This window comes from Paroedura picta, chromosome 11 (genome assembly GCF_049243985.1).
Source record: "Paroedura picta isolate Pp20150507F chromosome 11, Ppicta_v3.0, whole genome shotgun sequence".
NCBI classification, from domain to species: domain Eukaryota; kingdom Metazoa; phylum Chordata; class Lepidosauria; order Squamata; family Gekkonidae; genus Paroedura; species Paroedura picta.
Window position 1 is genome coordinate 1,566,790 of NC_135379.1, and position 20,012 is coordinate 1,586,801.

At 52.8% G+C, this 20,012-nt stretch overlaps 3 protein-coding genes across 14 annotated transcripts in view; 2 read left to right on the top strand and 1 right to left on the bottom strand.

Annotated features, from left to right (window-relative positions):
* KIF9 (kinesin family member 9) overlaps positions 1-3,932 on the top strand; it is a 20,156-nt gene extending 16,224 nt beyond the window's left edge. For 3 of the 4 annotated variants that reach the window (XM_077304432.1, XM_077304430.1, XM_077304431.1), the window contains exons 19-21: positions 225-343; positions 2,000-2,104; positions 3,705-3,932. In XM_077304432.1, the coding sequence (XP_077160547.1) occupies positions 225-343; positions 2,000-2,104; positions 3,705-3,812 (332 nt within the window). In that variant the 3' untranslated portion in view covers positions 3,813-3,932. Of the gene's footprint in view, positions 1-224; positions 344-1,999; positions 2,105-3,600 lie in introns of all 4 variants that reach the window. The other variant, XM_077304433.1, reaches the window with a different exon arrangement.
* LOC143820973 (uncharacterized) lies at positions 3,867-12,605 on the bottom strand. 5 transcript variants are annotated; one of them, XM_077304442.1, is made up of 12 exons: positions 12,233-12,605; positions 11,797-11,992; positions 10,556-10,658; positions 10,109-10,204; positions 9,015-9,076; positions 7,960-8,097; positions 7,383-7,524; positions 6,783-6,962; positions 6,369-6,464; positions 6,123-6,198; positions 5,053-5,194; positions 3,867-4,742 (listed from the first exon to the last, which is right to left on the bottom strand). In XM_077304442.1, the coding sequence occupies exons 3-12, from the start codon at positions 10,651-10,653 to the stop codon at positions 4,510-4,512; spliced, it is 1,263 nt and encodes a 420-aa protein (XP_077160557.1). In that variant the 5' UTR covers positions 10,654-10,658; positions 11,797-11,992; positions 12,233-12,605; the 3' UTR covers positions 3,867-4,509. The 5 variants fall into 5 exon arrangements, with proteins under 5 accessions (XP_077160557.1, XP_077160561.1, XP_077160559.1 ...); XM_077304446.1 differs by lacking the exons at positions 11,797-11,992; positions 12,233-12,605 and having other exon boundaries at positions 9,780-10,204; positions 10,556-10,622; XM_077304444.1 differs by lacking the exons at positions 11,797-11,992; positions 12,233-12,605 and having other exon boundaries at positions 9,015-9,165; positions 9,780-10,204; positions 10,556-10,622.
* Positions 12,606-12,661: 56 nt separating this feature from the next.
* SETD2 (SET domain containing 2, histone lysine methyltransferase) overlaps positions 12,662-20,012 on the top strand; it is a 48,797-nt gene continuing 41,446 nt past the window's right edge. For 2 of the 5 annotated variants that reach the window (XM_077304426.1, XM_077304428.1), the window contains exons 1-2: positions 12,664-12,971; positions 15,112-15,258. In XM_077304426.1, coding sequence (XP_077160541.1) covers positions 12,934-12,971; positions 15,112-15,258 — 185 coding nt within the window. In that variant the 5' untranslated portion in view covers positions 12,664-12,933. Of the gene's footprint in view, positions 12,972-15,111; positions 15,259-20,012 lie in introns of all 5 variants that reach the window. The other 3 variants (XR_013225613.1, XM_077304427.1, XM_077304429.1) reach the window with 3 other exon arrangements.

Consider the following 20,012-nt stretch of genomic DNA (forward strand, 5'->3'; position numbering starts at 1 on the left):
CAAGGACAGAAACCCTCCTCAGTGATCAAGTTAACCGGAGGATCCACAGGAAGCTCTGAAATGTTGCTTTTAGGACATGTTCAATGTTATTTATGACTGTTTTAATGCTATTTAGCACGGTTTTACTGACTGATGCTTCCTGCTCTGAGCCTCATGGGAAGGGGGAGCTAAAAAATATTATTATAATAACTGTGTCCCTCCTGCCTTTCTCCTTTGCCTTCCAGAATTTGAGATCTGGTACAACGAGTCCTTCCTCATCCCGGAGGAGGTCCAAGAGGCGCTGAAGCCAGGCAGTGGTGCTCTCCGGCTCGGCATGATCCCGATCAACAGAGTCCTCACTTTGGTACGCAGGGCCCTCTGCAGCCAGTGGGGGCCACCTGCGGCCTTCCTCTGCTAAGGCGTGGATGCGCCCGTGGGCCTGTGGGCTTGGCCCCTTGTCCTGTAAGACCCCTCACGAGAGAGAGAACAGCAGAGATGTTAAGAGGGCTGAACCAGTGGGTAATGGCTCACACAAACCAGACAGGTGATTATTTCTCTGGTTCTGCCCATAAAATGCACAAGAAAATAAGAGAAGCCATGCTGGATCAGGCCAGTGGCCCATCCTGTCCAACACTGCATGTCACACCGTGGCCAAAACCCAGGGGCCCTCAGGAGGTCCTCCAGCAGGGCCAGAACAGCAGACGCCCTCCCATTGCAGCCCAGCAAACATAGAGGAATAAGAATCCGGCAGGAGCATGGAGTCTCAATTTGCCTTGGGGCTATGTGAGGAAGGGTTAAGTCTTCCAAGTTCTGTGAAGGTTCAAGGGGGTGGCAGGTGACAGTGGATGAGCGAGAGGGTTGTGAGTGTCCTCCATAGTGCAGGGAGTGGACTAGATGACCCAAGAGGTCCCTTCCAACTCTGTCATTCTATGGTTCTGTGATTCTGTTCATTTTGTGAGTGAAACTGGACCCCCTGCTCGGTTTGCATTTTAAATGGGGACATGCTTTCTCTTTTAAAATGCTAATAGGGGGGCAGGAGTGCTGGTTTCAAACTGGAAACACAAATGAAGGTTGAAGATTAGCATGGCCCCCGAGGCAAATGGAGGCTGTGCATTTTGTTTAGACCGAACAGGACCTATTTATCACCAGCCACTTCATCCCATGTATTTGAGCCCAGTGAGTCTCAGCCAGGACTCAGGATGTTGCTAGTCCAAAACCTCCAGTTCCCTCCCCCCTCAACGGTATAATGGGATCGCCCATATTTATCTGCACTCCATTTTTCTCCCTAGTAGGGCCACAAAGTGCCTTACATGCATCGCATATCTTCACAACCACCCTGCGAGGTAGATTAAGCGGAGACTGTGTGGCTGGCAAGGTTCCAGGGTAGAATGGGGATTCAAACCTTGGTCTCCCAGACTGTAGTTGGATGTTCACCCCTGCACCACGCTTTACACAGGTCTTGTCTGGACTATACTGAGATGAAATAGGGTCGGATGAAGTGCTCTGAGCTTCCCAAGAGATAAAGAAGTAGCTACTTTGCTCATCTCACTCCATATTGTGCGTGTGTGTGTGTGTTTAGGGGGGGGTGTTTAGGGGTGGAATTTTGCCAACGCTTGCCCATGGGCTGCTGACCCTGGGAAGTCCAGGCACCCTCTAGCGGAGAGACTGGCTTTGCACATGCTCTGCTGAAGTTCACATGTCCTCATCCTCATTTATGGGGCTTATGAACTGTCTCTGGGTAGTGTACAAGATAAAACCAGGAATACAATAAATTGTATAACTTGAAACTGTTACAGAGGGCTGTCAGCATCTTAATTTCCTAGCTTGGTCCCATTTATCTGGGGGGGGGGGGGGGGTGCTGTGTCTTGTAGGCCCTGTGGCCCTCGAGGAGTGTCTCCTCTGGGAGCTCATTCCACCTACTGCTCCAAAGTGCTGCCGGCGGTGGCTCTGCTGTGCTCGCCTGAAGGCCTGTCGGGCCCCTCCTAAGGCTCCTTGTGTTCTGCCCTCCTCTTCCTCCCAGGATGAAGACGAGCAGGAGAGGTTTGACCGGATGCAGGAGGAAGTGCTCCCCTACTGCCCAGCTTCCGTCTCCTTCTATAACGCCAAAGCAAAGACCGACCGCAAGGTAGCATCACGGGGGCCCCTCTGCCAGACCCCGGGGACAAGGAGGAGCCGGGGGTCATCACAGAAGCAGGGCCATAAATATCAGCCAAAGGATGCCTTGGACTTGGGCTCCACAGGAAGGGGCTGTGGCACAGCAAGCCTGGGCACATTCAAGATTCAATTTCCAGCATCTCTGTTTAAAGGTCCCAAGAGCAGGGGGGTGGGAGCAGGGGGATCCGGGGTCTGGGGACGAAGCCATGTTTAGCCTGGAGAAGAGGGGGCAGGATTGAAGTGCATGGAAGGTTGAGGAGGGCAGGGAAAGGTTCCTGTGGGTGGCAGAGGAGAGGACCTGCAGCGATGGCTTTGAAAGGTGCCAGATAGTTATCAGACTAGTTCAGCAGTGGCATGGGCTGTCTCAGGAGGTGGTGGGCTCCCCTTCACTGGTGGCCAGACAGATCCTTATTCTGGATCTGTGTGGCCCTCAAAGGCATCCACACCCAGGTGGCCACTTGAGTCCCCCCTCCCCCCCGCCTTCTTTTGGTTCTGCTGCCACCCACTGGCCTCTTTAGAATTTGCCACTAGGGGAAAGGTCATGCCCTCAGCTTGGCTCTCAAGGCTTTTGCTCTGAGGCTCCACCCAGTGCCTATGTTCCCCATCCCCAATGACTGGTTCCCACTGGGATGGCTCCCCACCACACCTGCGCACTCCTGGAGAAATGGCGCTTACCACCTGACCACCCCCCTTCCCCCCACGTTGAATAGCCTCTTTGAACGCCGGATGTCTGTGTGGCACAGAGAACAAGTGGGCTTTCTTCCTTCGTGGCCAGGGCTTCACACACTCCTTTTTTTCTCATTCCCTCGTGGGTCAAAGAATGTTTCCTGAACTCTCCAGGAAGATACAAACGGGCATCTCCCCCTCCCCCAACTGGCCCTTGGTTGTCTCCAGCCAGGATGGCCACGAGCATTTCCACAGCTTTGACCAGGGGTAGTCAAACTGCAGGGGCTGATGGGAATTGTAGTCCATGGACATCTGGAGGTCCAGAGTTTGACTACCCCTGGCTTTGACGATTGGCCGTTGACCTCACCCTCTCTTCCTAGATAGGCAGGTTTACTCAAGAAGTGCAAGACTTGGAGCTGAACCGATTTCTAAAATTGAGCACTTGAGCCACCTTTCAGAGTCCCCTTTAGGTCTGATGTGCTGATATGGATGCTTACGCTGCCCCCACATGGGGAGAATTCTGGTTAGACTGCAGAAGTGCGCCTAGGCAGCCGTTTTCCTGGCTCTGTTCTTGCTTCACTCCCCACCCCCTTTCTTCCCCTTCCGTCAGAAATGCCTCCAGTAAGCTTCCAGCTTGCATTTTAGAAAGCAGCAGGGTAAAAAAGGGCCAGAGTTTAGGAGCACCTTAAAGACTAACAATATTTGGGGCAGGGAGGAGCATTTGGGGCTGCTTAATACTCCTTGTGACCCCTGAGGGAGTGATCCGTGTCTCACGAAAGCTGGATTTTGTTCGTCTTGAAGGTGCTCCTGGACTCTGGCTCTTTTCTCTCCTCTGCGGGCCAAGAGGAGGCCCTTCTGCGTTCTGCTGGCCGGGCCTGACCGCCCGCTGTTTGTCTTTTGGCCAGCACAAGTATTCCCGAGCCATGACCGCCCTGGAGCAGATGCGGAAGAAGCCCTCCGGCATCCAACCCGTGGTGAAGAACAAGCCTCCCTCCGTGCTGGACATCGCCTAGCCGAGACGGAAGGGTCCTCGCCTCCTTTTCTGAGCAGGTGGAGCAGAACCCGGCCCACTTTCAAATGCCTTTATTTTCGGGAAAGGGACAGAGAACAAAATAAATCTCGGGAGGGTCCAATGTTGACTGCCTCTAGTTGGGCACCAGTCTCGGCTCTGCTGTTGGGATTAATTAAGGCCGGTAATTTGTTGGCAAGATAAAGGAGACGAGGGTGGAAGAGACTGTCCAGGAGCTTTAATGGGGGGGGGGAATGCACCTTGGTCGATGGTGGACAGACGGTGCCTCCCCGCTCACTGGACTTCATGAAGTGATTTCTGAAAAAGACCGTTTCCCAGCGGCACTGGAACAAATGTAGGATTCTCCTCTGAATGGTTTTTGCCACATATTAAACGTTGGCGATTCTAACAAGACGATGAATCTGGTGTGAAACACGTCTCTCTCCCGGGTCTGTCCCTGCTGCGTGGAAGGCATTCCGCAAAGGGATGCTGACCTTGGGCTAAGGAACCAGACCGCTGCTGGTGACCAGAGCTCCGGGAGGGACCCGCTGCCTCGTTCAGGATGCATTCCGTCATGACCCTCGAGTTCGGTGGGCAGCAGAGGAACGCACAGGGAGACCGGTCCTTTGGGAGCATGGCTTTTGGCAGAGCCGTACCCCGAGACCTTCCGCTCCTGCTAAGGGAACCTGGGAGGGCCCGGCTCAACCCCCCAGGCGGCTGTAATCCTCCGTGACGGAGCGCAGCGTCTCGAAGGCCTGCTCAAAGTCCCCCGCCTCGCAGCCGTGCCTCCAGAACCAGTGCAGGAAGGCGTTGCTCTTGTACATCAGCCGGGCCCGCTGCTCCACCCGCCGCAGGAGGTCGGCTGAGCCGCTGTGGTTGGCGCAGACGGTCAAGGCGTGGCTGTCGTGGCCCAGAGCTGTGAGGCTGGCTGGGTCTGCAGAGGGAGGAAGAGGGTGAGAAATAGGCAGGGAAGTGTAGAGATTGAGACCTGGCAGACCTGGGCTCAAATCTGCAGTTGGCCAGTAGGCCCAGTCCTCCCCTCCCACCTTCTCTCAGCCCAGCCTTCCTCACTGGGTTGTTGTCTGGATAAAGAGAAAGAAGAAAACAGCTGGTGTCTGGTGTACGAGGACCGAGAACAACTAGATGCTCATCCAGCAGCACCTTCGAGACCTCGAGAGTTTCAGGTTGTTCTGCCTCGGACACGATCCTGCAGAGAAGCGAGAACCCGGGCTCCCTCAACTGACCTGTCCAGTAAGTGGCGGGGAAGGGGTTCCAGGGAACACAGCGGTAAGCCTGCTTCAGCCTCCTCAGCACCGACGCACAACCAACAAGGAAAGAGTCTTCCTGGGGGCCGCGGGCCACGGCCAGCAACCCTGAGCTGCAGTGCTGTTGGTGAAGCTGTCAAGGACCAAAAGCACCAGACCAGCGGGAGCTCCCTGCCCCTGAAGTGAGCTGGGAGGTGGGGAGGGAATAAGGAGGCATCATCTACTCTTGAACTGCAGGCCTGGAAGCAGCTGGGTGTCCTCCCACATCACACCGTCTCCCGTCTCAGATATTCGCTTTGCTGGGCATTTAGGGTTCACTGGCTCTCGTGGATTTCCCAGCCTGTGGCCGTGGTCTGGTAGGTTGAGCCCCTGATATTAGCCAGTAACTGGGGGATCTCTCTGCTGTTCTGCCCGGTCCCACCTCTGGCAATGCCAGCCACAGTTCCTGGCCAGATGGCAGGAACTAAAACTACCAAACCTCGGCCACCCAGCCCGGGAAACCCACGACTGCCAGTTGAGGCCAGCTGTGAAAGCCTGCAGCAATGCATTTATTGTTAACAGGGTTAGACCCCGAGTGCTTCCAAGCATCCCACAACCACAGGAAGTGGCCTTACACTGAATCAGTCCATTCTGCTCAGCCTGGGAGGGGCTCTGGTTGAGGCCTTTCCCGTCACCTCCTGCCTGGTCCCTTTTATTAATCGAAGATGATGTCAGGGATGGAACCTGGAACCTTGAGCGCGCCAAGCAGTGCCCCTGCCTCTGAGCTGGAGCCCTTCTTCCTATGTCCCCAATTTTCTTCCTCGTGTCCCAGTCTTCTGGCAACTTAACTGCCATTTCAGGGTGCCTTAAAGTTTACTGCTTCCACATTTGGCGAGGGGGGAGGGAGGAATGGAAACATCTGTGCTCAAGCATCAGCCGGGATCCTGGCAGCCAACCTGCGATATGGGTTGGCCAGCCTCCAAATTCTCTCTGGCCCCACAGAGCCCGAGGCATTCCTGATGGACACTCCCCCTGGAAGAGATGAAGCATGTACCACAACTGAAGGATACGGGGTGCTCAGAGAGAGACTTGCGAGGAATTGACTGCGTCACCAAAGAGGCCAGGCTGTCCCAAGAGACTCTTCCCCTGGGGAATTGCAAACAAAGCTCTGGCACCACAATGGGAGGGCAGTGGTGCACAAGCCTGGCTTCAGTGTGACATCTGAATGCAGCCCCTGACTCCAATATTGCCAGGCAGGCTCAGACCCAGGGATCAAAGGGCTACTGAGGGTCTGGCAGGTCTGTCTTTGCCCTTACCTGGTGCTGGCTTGGGCTGTATGTAGGAATTTCAGGGCTGGCACAGGGCAGGTGGCTCGCAGGAGCTCCCATGGTTCCCTGCCCATGCTAACCCCACTGCAAAAGAAACGAGAGGTTAAAAGAAGCTATCAGGACTCCATTCCCTACTCCCAGGCCACAAACTGAAGCCCAAGGCGGCACCATGGGCTTGAGCACACAGGACAAGAAGTCACAGGGCCAAAAGCTAGCCTCTGGGTAACCCAGAGGCCAAAGTCGCCCCCCCCCCCCCAAGTGATGGGGCCTTTTTCTCTCTCCACCCAGCCCTTCGGCCCTCTGTCAGGAGGGGATCTGTGTGGTCCCCTTCCTGGCCCATCTGGGTTTCTCAGCCTACTCGGAAAGTGGCTACTGATGGGCAAGCCGGGCAGGAGGGCTCACCTTTGCGCCGTGAAGATCTTGAGCGGGTAGAGAAGCCCTGCGAGGCAAGAGGCGAGGTGGGCGTTCATGGCGGAGAAGGAGACCTGCGGCCCACCTTTGGCAGGGTCAGCCTTGCCCTGCAGAGATGCCACGTGCTTCAGCGTCTCATCGTTTTGGAAGAGGAGGATGCCGTCCGTGTACCTGGGCAGGGGCAAACACAGCCCATTGCATTACGGCTGCCGCGGCATGGCTTCTTTCCCCGAGGCCCTTCACCGCGCCTCAGGCAGTGTGCAAACTAATGTGCCACGGAGGGGCTCAAGGCACTAAGCACTGGGACCCCAAAGGGGGTGGTGAGAAGCTACTAACTGTCTAAATCTGGAGGGAGACGGAGGAAACAGAGCTGCCACTGCCGTGCCATCACCCAAAAGGATTTTCACCTTCACAACAATCCTGTGAGGTAGCTCAGGCAGCAGGAAAGCGACTAGCCCAGTTAACTGCAGGACTGAGGAGGTGGGATTGGAATCTGGGCCTCTTGGGCCTTAGTCCAGGAACTCCAACCACTCCACTGCCTTGGCTTCCCAAGCCGTTGGCCGTGAGACGACCCATCCTCCCCCTGCTCACCTCTGGAGCCAGGAAAGGCAGAGCAAGGCGTTGTAGTGCTGAAGAGGACTCTCGCCGGCCTGGTGAGGCGCCACCGAGACAGCCAGGATGTGTCCCAGGGGGAACTCCTCCCGGATGGCTTCGCACAAGCGGGAGCTGAGGCCTGCGGGGGGAGAGTCTGGTCATGTGACAGAAGGGAGAGCGGGGCTGCAGCCCCCAGGCAGACATGGAGCACACTGGGTGGTCGGGGCAAAGTGTTGTACCCCAGATGTGTGATCCCCCCGCGGCTAGTCTCTATCACCACCGAGGTGGTCTACCTGGAGGCTGTGGATAAGGGGTCCCCTGGCACCACAGAACCAGTGAGATGCTCTGGGACAGCAGTGGCTGAGAAAACGTCTTCAGGGGAGGCCAGGGGGACGAAGATAAACTGTGGTGCCAAGTGGGCCTGATGCCTGGAGGGGTCAGGACCCCCATTTCCTGGATTGCCCTGCAAGAGGCAATCTTTTCTGGCTGAAAAGATGGGCAGTTCTGTGCCTACAGCAAGGGGGGCCCTCCAGAGGGTGCATGTACAGTCTGCTGCCTTGTTGGCAGGACTCACCCGCTCCGGTCCCGCCACTGAGGCTGTGAAAGAGGACTGTCCCCCCATAGCAGTCCCTGCGCTCCGCCTCCTTCCTCAGGCTCTCCATCGTCCTGTGCAACAAGCTCTGCTCCCCCTCGGAGCGGACGCCGTGATACCCTGCAAAGCACAGAACAGACGCAGGCCCAGTTAGGGCGACGGGACAGCCCTCCCACCTTTGCCCGCGGCCTCTCGTCTGCAAGCGTGGAATCATAGGGCAGGACTTGCTCCAGCAAGCAATGAGGATTGGAAGCCTTCTGGTCCGAAGTTTACTCTACGCTCCCTTGCACACGTCTCTGAAAATGTAGGATTTGAAAAATGTAGAGAAGTTCCTCAGCTCTTTCTGCTGTGTGTGTGTGTGTGTGCTTCCAGGTTTGAGGGCACAAAGCGGTCTTCTCTGGGGTCAGACCAGAGGTCCACCGAGGTCAATACCGTCTCCTCAGACTGGCAACATTTCTGCAGAAGTCTTTCCCATCTCCTCCTGCCTGGTTCTTTCTGAATGAGATGCTGCCGGGGACTGAACCGGGGACCTTCTGCGTGCCAAGTGGGGACTCTGCTGCTGAGCCTCTGTCGCTCCCACAAACCCATGTTATACTGCTGCCTACTGAGTCAGCCTACTGGTCCCTCAGCGTCAGTCTTGTCTTCTCAGGCTGGCAGTGGCTCTCCAGGGTCTCAGGCAGAGAGAGGTCTTTCCCATCACCTACCCTCTGGTCCTTTTTAAATGGAGAGGCTGCCGGGGATTGAACCGGGGACCTTCTGCATGCCGAGCAAAGGTCTGATCCTGAGTCATGGTTCCTGTTAAACATCCAGTGTGGCTTTTCTGAAGGAACACTTTGCAAACGAAATGGATGCAAAATGCCACCAGCGTAGCCTCTAGCAATCGGCTTGCTCTCCCATTTTGTTTTGCTGGACTGTGGTTACCACCCAAGGGTGGATCCAGCCGGTCACTGCAACAGATTGAAGCGGGGGCCTCATTCTGCCCTGATCCCTGATGTGGATGCGACGGCCGTACCTGCTGAGGCCTTGGGGGCTCTTACCGAAGGCCCAGTTGTTGCCTCTTCCTTGCTTCCCCATGATGAGATTGGACTCTCTGAACGATCTTTGAAGGGGGGAGAAAAAGGCCATGTGATTAATTCCGTGGTGGCAGGCTCAATTCAGGGCTGCACGTGAGGGACGGGGAGAGAGATTCTGCACAAAAACATGCCGTATATTTAAAAGACAGATTAACATAATAATTAAACAGTTCTGCATTTAGCAGCTTGTTTTTAGACAATTCTGCTTTCTTGCTAATCATGGAAAGCTGTACCTGGCCTGAAAATTACTTTTTTCCCTTTTAATATTTGTCCTTTTAATATTTGTCCTGAACATTTATTTATAAATAAAAGTTCAGAGAAAAGCGTCGATAAAAAGATAAATGAAAATGGATGTCCTATTTTATTTACGTATTCAGCGACAAACAATAAATCCAAAATAACAGTCTACAGAAAAGTTACTTCAATTAAGATTATTACAAATTTATAACAAAAAGTTCCTCTTTCTTTTTGAGTCCCTCTAGATCTCTATTAGAGCCTCTTATGGCTCAGAGTGGTAAGGCAGCTGTCTGAAAGCTCTGCCCATGAGGCTGGGAGTTCAATCCCAGCAGCCGGCTCAAGGTCGACTCAGCCTTCCATCCTTCTGAGGTTGGTAAAATGAGCACCCATCTTGCTAGGGGGTAAACAGTAATGACTGGGGAAGGCACTGGCAAACCACCGTCACCCCAAGGGTCAGACATGACTCGGTTCTTGCACAGGGGAGACCTTTACCTTTAGATCTCTATTATCGTCAACAAAAAGTTTCTTTTCTCTTAGTCCTCAGAACCACAAGTCATCATTTTTTCCTGTTGTGTGTAGAAAGTCAATAAGGGATTTCCAGTTAGCAACAAATGGGCAATTTTCTCTAATCAAAGATTCCAGCGTCTTCAACAGCCGCTCCTCTACTGTGGATGTTCTCGGGGTTTTCCAATTCCGATCTTATAATATTCTCCGGGCCTTGAAACCCCTGGGCTTTGCTGCTGGAGGAATGTTAGATTCTGACCCTGGGGACAGGTTGCCGAAGTCATTTTGGTTCTGGCGTGACCCCGGCTGCCTCTTACCCTCTTTGGACTCGCTTCTGTAGCCTCCTCACCACCTTTGGCTCACTGTCGACACAGAGGGTGCTCAGCTTGCCATCGAGGGAGCAAAACGGGGACCTGTACAAAAGAAGGGCCCGTTACCCGGTTGGTCCAGGGAGCTCCAGCCTTCCCTTGGGTGAAAGGGATGCGTGCTGGGTGGACAAGCTCACTGCAACTGCTGTTGTTCCTTCCAGTCACCCCAGAGATGATTCCAGGGCCTGGGAGAGGATTGGGTATGGGCACAGCTTGTTGAAGATTGAGTGTCAGGATTCGGGGCCTCCTTCAACAGGAAAGCAAAGAGGGGGGCCAGCCTTTTTGAGCCTCCCACACCCCTTGCTGAGAGGCAGCCCTCAGCCAGAGTCGGTGAAGGGGAAGATCCCGAGGACAGCAGTGAATGAGGAAAGGGTGGGGGTGGAGGCGGGGCCTTACGGCTCAGCATCTCTGCTCCTGGCCTGGGTAATGGCTTGCCACCATTCCTCTCCAATCTGGTTGCCACATTGGCCGACCTGGAGCCAGACGACAGACATGGGCCCTGGAAAAGGAAGCACGCGGAAGGGTAAGGCCGAGGCCCAGGGCAAAGTGTACACACAAGTGAGTCATTCCGATCCTCGGATAGCACAAAGCTCCGGGCTCCTCCTCCTAGGTGGGTCGTGTCGTATGGACTCTGGACAGCTGAGTGCCCCCGCAAAGGCACTTTTGGAAAGTCGTCTGTGGGGGAACCCAAGAAACTCCTTGCTTCCGAACACCTCGTTGGGCTTCCCCAGAGCTGCTCTGCTTGCAGAGCCAGAACTAATTCTGCTCACGGAGACAAGGAGGAGCATACGAGGAAGAGCACACAGGACAAAGTTTGAGTCCAGGGCGCCTTTACGACAACTATGTTTTATTCAAGATATAAGCTGCTGTGTGCATGCATATTGCTTCAGATATCAAAAAACGAAATTTCCAATCATCAGTACAGGTAGAGAGAGAGGGTGTAATAAGCTGGATCTACTCTGCCTGGATCTACTCTGCCAAGAGCCTCTTGTGGCGCAGAGTGGGAAGGCAGCAACATGCTGTCTGAAGCTGTCTGTCCATGAGGCTGGGAGTTCAATCCCAGCAGCCGGCTCAAGGTTGACTCAGCCTTCCATCCTTCCGAGGTCGGTAAAATGAGTACCCAGCTTGCTGGGGGGTAAACGGTAATGACTGGGGAAGGCACTGGCAAACCACCCCGTATTGAGTCTGCCATGAAAACGCTGGAGGGCGTCACCCCAAGGGTCAGACATGACCCAGTGCTTGCACAGGGGAGACCTTTACCTTTACCTTTTTACTCTGCCTGGTACATCTGGCTGAGCAGTGTGGCCTGACTTGATCTGATTGGGGGCTTGCCTGGCAGAAGAGCACCTTTGGGCACAAGCAGATTCAGAGTGCAGCAGTTGTTCTTTCCGCCACGCCACCATGAAGTGCCACGTGACTTCCTGTCACATGGTCAGGAGGTCCCAGGCTGAGAGTTAAGGTTGGATCCCAGCTGAAGACCGTTGCACTGGGGCGCAAAAGCCTTTGGGAATGTGCAGCCCACCTGAAAATCCCACATGGGCCCTAGGTGGAGCCAGCAGCCTCAGTTCCCCCTCTGCAAGCCAGTACAAATAGATGGACACATATATACATATTAATGCACAATAAAATCTACTCACACCAGGCTAGGGTGAGGACGATCACAAGACTGCCGTACTCCTAGGTGGATTTACTTGAGAGTAGGTCACAGGGGACTCAGCAGGGCTTCTTTGGGAGCAAGTGCACAACAAGATCGGGCTGGAAGAACACTCCATACACTTTTACGCCGCAATGAGTCCGACTGAATCCGGCCGGGCTTGAAACCAAAATCTGAGCCTGGCCACAGAAAACAATGAAAGAACGGTCACAGGGGGAAGTTTTTGATCTCCACTTAACAGTCCTGAAAATTATCATTAGATTTCTGCTCTTAGAAAGAGAAGGAGTGGCTGACTCTGTGGAGGCTCAAGGTGGGTGGCAGGCGACAGTGGGTGAGCGAGAGGGGTGGACTAGATGACCCAGGGGGTCCCTTCCAACTCCAGGATTCTAAGGAAATGAGCCCAGGTTTGAACTTCTTACCTGCGCCTCTCAAGTAAATCTATCTAGACAGGCAGGCCCAGGTGCGTGCATCTAATGCCGCTGGCCTCGCAAGGTGGTCTGCGGGGGGGGGGGGGGGGAGCGCTGACTTTCGGGGGCTCCTTTGGGGCTGCGGGGAAGCGGCCTGGAGCTGAACGGGGGCGGCCAACGTGCTTCTGCCTGCCTGGAGATTCACACCGCCCGCCCCGTGTTTCCGTTTCCGAGGCTGGGCCCTGCCGGGCGGGCGAGTGCTCCTGGCTGTGGAGGCTCCCTCCGCGCTGGTCGGAAGTGGCGGCGGCGGCGCCGTTTCCGTTGGTCCGTTGCGGAGGGGGCGGGGCGCCTCTCGACCACCCCTGGGCGGAGCTTGCCTTTGGGGGGGCGCCTGACGCCGTTGGCCCCGCCCCTTTTCTGTGTGCCGTTCGCCCCCCCCCCTCCTCCTCCCTCCCTCCCTCCGCCCGCCCGCCCGCCCGCCGCCCGGTGGCCTGAGCGGGCTGGGCCCGGCGCCGCTCTCCGCCTCCTCCTCCTCCGCCTCCCTCTTTTTATTATAATAATAATAATAATACTAATAACAATATTTCCTGCCTCCCCGTCTGTTTGCCGCTCTCGGCGCCCCCCCCCCCCGGCCCGGCATGTGAGGCGGCCTCGGCCCTCCCCGCCCGGCGGCGGCTGCTCTGCGGGGGAGGCCGGAGCAGGCGAGGCCGAAGATGGGCGACTTCTACGACCCGGAGCACCCGACGCTCGAGTGAGTCCGCGCCCGAGCCAGGCAGGCCTCGTCCACCCCCGACCCCTGCAGGGGAGGCCGCTGCCCCTCCGAGGGGGGGGAGGGATCCAGAGGGCCCCCGAGAGGCTTCCCCCCCACGAGGAAGGGAGGGAGGGAGGGAGGAGCCCCCCCCGGGGAACGGAGCCCCCCCCCCACGGGGCTGCCACCGCCGCCTCAGCCGCCCCCCGAGCGGGATCCCCCCCGCCGTTTGGGGGGGCCCGAGGGAGGCCGCAGCCGCTGCCCTCCGCCCCGGGCCTGGCGGGGGGGAGCCGAGAGCTAGGCCGCGCATCCCCGCGCTCGCGTGAGAGCCCTGCCCGGGCCCAGGCGCCGGAGGCGGGGAGGGGAGCCGAGGCCCTGGAAACCCCCGCCCCCGGGACAGCTGCTCCCGCCCCCCCTGGCCTTTTCCTTTGGGTGGGGGATGAAGGGCCAGGTGGGCGCCCCCCCCCCGCAGAGGGCCTGGGCTCAGGGGCTCCATGAGAGCGTGGATTGGGCCCCCTATCCGGCCTATCTTTCCCTCCAGTGGGGACCCAGAGGGGCTCGCTTCATTGGCCTCACAGCAACCCTGTGAGGTCGGCTAGGCTGAGAGCGTGCGATTGACTCAAGTGGACCCCAGCAAGCTAACGTGGCAGAGTGGGGATTCGAACCTGGGTCTCTTGGGTCCCGGTTTGGCACTCTGGCTTCTACACCCTTTGCTGGCAGGGGGAGATTCTGCATAGGCTTGCATTGCCAGGTACAAACACCTTACAAGGCCTCCTGAACCAACTGGGAAGGTGACACAAACCCCCAAAGATGGGGATTAGCAAGTGAGCATGCCATAAAAGATGCCATGGTCTTGAGGGTGGGGTAGAAGATGGGTGCATCCTGACACTTCCCCTATCCCAACCAGAGTATTTCGGCTGCCCCGTGTGCCATTGTACAGTTGTGATTATTTGCCCCCATGACAAATGATTACAACAGCCCTCAATAGAGCGTGGCCCCAGCCTCCTGACGTTCTGGGGACAAGCGAAGGTGGATTTGCAGAGAGTGCGTTTCCTGTGTGGAGTCCGTTTCCTCAGGGCCAAACTACATGTCCCACTTTCTGATGAGTGGGCTCTGAGTTCTCCAGCCCAGGTTTCCGCCCTAACAGGAACCTCTCTTCCCTAAAACATGAGCTTGCAAGTGGGCAGGTTCCTGGAGAGGTGGGATAAAAAAGGTTCTGAATAAAAGTAATACCAAACAGAGATGCAAATTTGTTTTCCCACTTGTTTCCTTGCTCTATTTAGGATGCCCTTGTGTTTCATTCCCTTCTTGAAGTGGGTAGGGAGGCAAACTCCCTGCGAATCCCCTCCCCAAGAGATCTAAGAACCACCCTGTCAATCCTCCATTCAGAAGGCGGGGAGAAAGATTGGTTGTTAATAAGTAAAATATTCCCTGTTCTAAGGATGAGGATAGATGAAGCAGGTTCATAAAATGTCTTCCTCCGCTGGTTGCCTGGGGCAGCTTAGAATCACCCCCAGGTGACCAAGATGAAGGTTTCCTTCACAGCTGTCCTAACTCCTCAGCGTAAGTCCTTGAAGGACAGGGGGAAAGGAGAGTTACCATGGCATACATTTCCACCCAGGTCCTCTGGGTTAAGAACTGCGGAATAATTGCGGCTCCATAGCTTCAGTCAGTGATGCGGTTTTAGAAATCCTGGGTTGGTAGTTTGCATCCATTGGTAAAGAGAGAAAAGCGCCTTTGTTGGGAAATAAAGCTGTTGGTTAAAGGAGATACCTAATCCCAATGAGGTGACCTTGAGACTCTGCCCCCTGCCAAAGCTCTCCATCTTGAACGTTCTGAGAGGCTTTAAAAAAACTTTCCTGAGCTTTTATGCTCTGAATACCATTTGAAGGGTAGAATCTATCATTTAAGAGCAGCTTTTCCCTGCAGGGAGCCGTGTCCACTGTGTTAATATCTAGTGCTTGGTTTCCTTTCTTTTCTTTTTTATGCACCAGCTGTTTTCACTAAAATGCACATATGCCACCCTCCGTTGTTTAACTGTCTCTGGAGAAGGTGCTTCAGCTCAGTCCGCCCTTGCCTCCGTGTTCTCAGCTGTGTACCTAACCCGCAACCATTTGTCTTGAATAATATTTTATTTTTGTAGCACGACTTTCATGTTGAAGGATCCCAGTGGACATCATAAAGCTAATACGTCCAGCATCCCTGAAATGCAGTCACCTCTGAGGTGGAAAGGGGCAGACAACTGGTGTATCTTTCCCCAGAATGTGGATGGGTCTGAAGAGGTAGAAAGGTAAAATCTTGGATGAGGGCAATAGGGTAAACCTTTGTTTCTGCAAAGCGCTTTCCTGTCGCGACCTTCAGAGACCTATGTCAAATGACCCCTTAATATACGAGAGTTTTATTTTTAAAAAGTGGAATGTGAAAATCCTTCAGTTTTGAATTCAGCTTCTATTTTTACTATCTGAGTCATGTTCAGCTTCTCTGCTCCGGAGAAATACTGGTGGGAGTGCTTATTCTTAACACTAATTATTCCATAAATTTGGGTTTGGGGTTGTTCTCTGCACTAGAGCAAGTTTCTACAGTGACTGACTGTCTCCTGGGTTACTATAGAAGTCGAAACTCTTGGTCTCCTTAGTGGCAACATAAGTCTGGCTTTTTATTCCAGGATTTCATTAATTAGCGGCTATGTTGTACTTGATGATAGAGAAGATGGCTTCCTCCAAATATGGGACCTTAAATAGGGCAGCACTTCATCCTCCATAAAGCTACAGATTTTAACTGAATGTAGGTAGTTTTGGAAATAAAGTTCCTTGGAAAAGAGTGTGTCAGAAGGTCCTTTGGAAAGCACAGTGGCTGGTTGGATTTTGTAAATGGAAGATGGCAAATTGGTCGTCTGGTTTCTAGGACATAGTACCTTCTTAAATGTGATTTACTGCCCAGGAGTGAGTTGCAAACTAGGTGGGTGAGATGCAGAAGGTGGTGGTTCAGTCTCATGAGGATATGCAGTCATTTTATCACGTGACAAGGTCAGCTGTGTCAGTGAAGTTCATTTTTTGTTGCATGCAGATAGAAGAAACTTTTGAGGTTGAAACGGCTGAACTCAGCATTTTCACAGCAAACTAAGTGGAGTTTGTGTGCCCTTGGAAAATATCCTGATGGAATAAACTTCACATGTGCAAAATGAACCGGGCAAAACACTATACTCTGTGCATTTTCTAGATAGAGTCATCTGCAAATTAAATGCAACCCTAAAGTTCCTTCTGTGTGTGTATGTGTGTGTGTGTGTGAGAGAGAGAGATCTAGGAATTAGCATGGGGACATGAAACGATAAAACACACAACTTTCCGACTTTTGAAAATGGTAGAATATGTTTTGTTCAGCCATCCTTCTACCGTCTCCCCCAATAACTTTACATTTACTCCAGATACATTAAACCTTGTTCTGTTTTCTCAATCTTCTAAATGGATTAATACAATTTCTCCACTAATAAAATGCTTTGGAATTATGAAGAATTAACATTCTTTAATTATCCCTGCTGGGGTTGGGGAAAAAGTGGTTCAATAATGAGGAATCCTTTGGCACCTTAAAGATGAATTAAGACATTTGTGCTATGAACTTCCCTTAACTACAACTAAATGATAACATATGCTTAAAAGTGGAATGGAGGGGACTTGCTTTGATTAGGCAAACAGTGCAATAAAAATTTTATTTTGGAGAGACAGCTAAAACCACACCAGCTAGCTCTTCCAAGGCTCTGAATTAAGGTTAAGTGTTGAGTTCCTCCCAGCCAAGCTTTTCACATTGCCCAGTGATGCCTTCCATTCTTCCAGGCATCTGCGTTCCCCGCCCCATGGTTCTGTTCTGCTAGGAGAGGAACTTGCTGTGATGCAAGGTGTTCAAGTCCTTCTGCCGGAGGAAAGCCCCTCTGCTCGTTTTGCAACCAGTACAATGTTCTGGGGAGGGCTAAAGTCACTATTTACCACCTTTGCAGGGAGAAGGCATCCCCGCAGGCGGTTGGGAGGAATCTCCCCCCAAAGAACGCCAAATAAGCCACAGGAATCTTAATATCTACTGGTTGGTAAAACGGCGGCAAGCTGTAGAATCTATGTTTTGGGCACTTTCAGCTGTTTGAGAGCCTAAGAAGAAATGTTATTGATTTTATATTTTATGATGATATTTATATACCGCCCTCCCTTATGGCTCAGAGTAGTTTACATTGAAACTTTCATAATGTACTACAGTATAACACTTGGATCTTCTTAGGCTCTCAAACAGCTGAAGGTCTCTAAATGTAGGTTCTGCAGCTTTACCATCTTTTTACCAACCTGTAGATAATTAGTCTTGTTTCTTGGGGGTGGGTGGGTTCCCTTCCCAACTCCCTTTGTGTGTGTGTGTGGGGGGGAAGTCTCTCTGCAGAGAAAGCTCTTAGTGATTTTAGCCCTCCCCAGAATGTTGTACCAGTTGCAAAACGCATTTGGGTGGATTGAGTCAAACAGAGCCAGGGAGTTTACTCAATTATTGTTTAGTTGCAATGCACCTGGGAGACAGTAATGGCTCTTGGACAAAAAGATTGTTTTACACCTGAACCTTTTTGTGATCACTTCCTTATCAAAGAGACTCCTGTCTCTGAGGGCATGAAAAGGAAGGGTGGGGAGGGCCTGCCTCTTGTTGTGGCATGTAATTTTTTTTATAACTACTTGTTTGATGTTTATAACTACTTGTCTTTCTCCCAAACAAACGGGACAAAGGCAGGTAACGGAGCGAACACAGATTCATGCAGCTAAAACCTCTGAAGGTATTTGGGCATTAACATGCAACTACTAAAACAGACCCCTTAAAAACTTACAGCCCAGTAACACCTTCATACTCTGACTCTGATTTTATTGTGCTACTTCAGACCAACACAGCGACCCATTGGAATCTATCCATTAAAAACTCATTATTCAAATGTCCTGCTAAGATAAATTAGGCGGCTGTTGGGCAAGGAGGCTGTCGCAGGAAGGCCAAGGGAAAGACAGGCTTGATGTAGCAAAACTGGCCTGTGAAAGAATGGGTGGTTTTGAATGGCCCACTCGGTGAATTTTTAAACAGTTATGGCCGCGATAGCGTGGCATGCAAAGGCTCAGGCCTCGGTAATTCAGATTATTCTGATGTGCATGGATTGACCAATGCTGCCCTGCGTTGGATTGGTAGTTGCCTTGCGTTCATGTTTAGAGGCTGATGAAGTAGAAGTAGATTTGTCCCCCGTCTTATCAAACCCTGGAGGATGGATGCTAAAGGCCCAGCACTGACATACAAACAGCTCTGGCTGCCGGAAAAGCTCTGTCCCTTTCTCAACCTTGCGGGTGCAGAATTCCCTGTGAGCCTGGGGAGAAGCTCCTGCAGCCAGGTTGACACAAGAGGCGTCTCCTAGCGAGGACTGTTTGGCGTCTGAGTTGAGGCTTTCTTTCAACCCAAGGGTCGTTGGGAGTGCTTGCTCTCAAGAGGCTACAGTGAACGAGGAAACAGAATCACGTTTAACCTGTGGGGTCGTGCAAACAAGCCGTTTTATTTCAACGGCCTCAAAATCTTCGCTGGCTGTTTGGGCGGGAGGTGTTTGTTCTCAGATGTGTCCTTGTGTCGCATGGAGGGGGCACCCCTTGCCTTTATTCGAGGATGACTGATGAGCACTCTTGCTGATGGTTGTGGGCGTGTGTAAATTATTTAAAAATCAAACTCCAGGCTTCCATGAGGGCTGTTGCTGGCTGTTAGAGTTCTGTGCCTAGAGATACAGAGGACTGTTTATGTCGGCTGGGAATACTTGGGTCCAAAGCCAGCCTGTTGGTGGAAAGTGCAGGCAACCCATGAGGTTGTCAAGTTAAGAGGTGAGCAGAACTGGTTTGCCGCTGCCTGCCTGCCTCCGTGTCTTTCCTTGGTGGTCTCCTATTCAAGTACAAGCCTGGGCTGGCCCTGCTTAGCTTCTGAGCTGAGGCTAGCCTGAGTCCTCCAGGTGAAGGCAAGAGAGGAGCAGAGGTGGTTTGCCCTGGCCTGCATAGTGCATAGTGACCCTGGGCTCCCCTGGAGGGGCCCCGTCCATGTCATGACCAGGCTCACCCCCACTTAGCTCCTGAGAGCTGATGGGATTGAATTAGCCTGGGACATATCACACCTGCACACTCCCAGCTGTGCTGGCTCCAGATTGGAGACCTAATCAGGTTCAGGGTTCTGATTAGGCTTCAAGCCTGAATGGCCGCCGAAGTGCACAAACCTAGATCTGATCTTTAGGTTCAAAGCCCCAAACTGTCTGGGAGCCTTGTCTCTACAGGACCAGCCAAAGAGCATTGGGATCGAGCAGCCAACATCTGCTCAAGGTCCCTGGCCCCAGGGCTAAATCTGGCCAGAATAATAATAATAATAATAATAATAACAATAATAATAATAATAATAATAATAATAATAATAATAATAATAATAATAAAAATCCCACTTCTGATGTTGACCCACCAAACTGTGCTCAAAGAACCATCCTATCTGAGCTTTCTCTCTCCCCTTCTACAAGATGGAGAGGACTTTATGTAAGTGGATTATTCCCCTGCCCACCGTGTCTAGAGACTGCTGTCAGAGCAGATGCTAGAGATCAGGTCAGATTCCATATTCCACAAAACTTCTTTCTTTTTCAGAGATCTGTGTTTTTAAACAACTTAGACCTGGGCTAGATGAGCAGAGTGAGGGAATGGAGGGGTGATTAGAATGGGAACAAGGAGATAAGGAGATCAGGCTGTGCTGAGCTACTAGGCTATCATGAATATTACCTGCTTTTAAACAGGTGCTGACTTGAACCTCCTTTTCCTGCAGTCTGTTCACCTTCCTGCCTTTCACAGGGCAGCCAAGAAGATTTTTGCCTTTGGAAACAAGGGCATCCTTTTGGGGCCAGTGGTGCTGCATTAGCAGCTGTATAATTGCTCGCAGTAAATTAGCTTGCCGTTCATTTCAATAATCCTGAAAACTAGCAGTAATTTTATCTCTGGGCACATTAGAGAGTAATTATCCAAACATGATAAAACT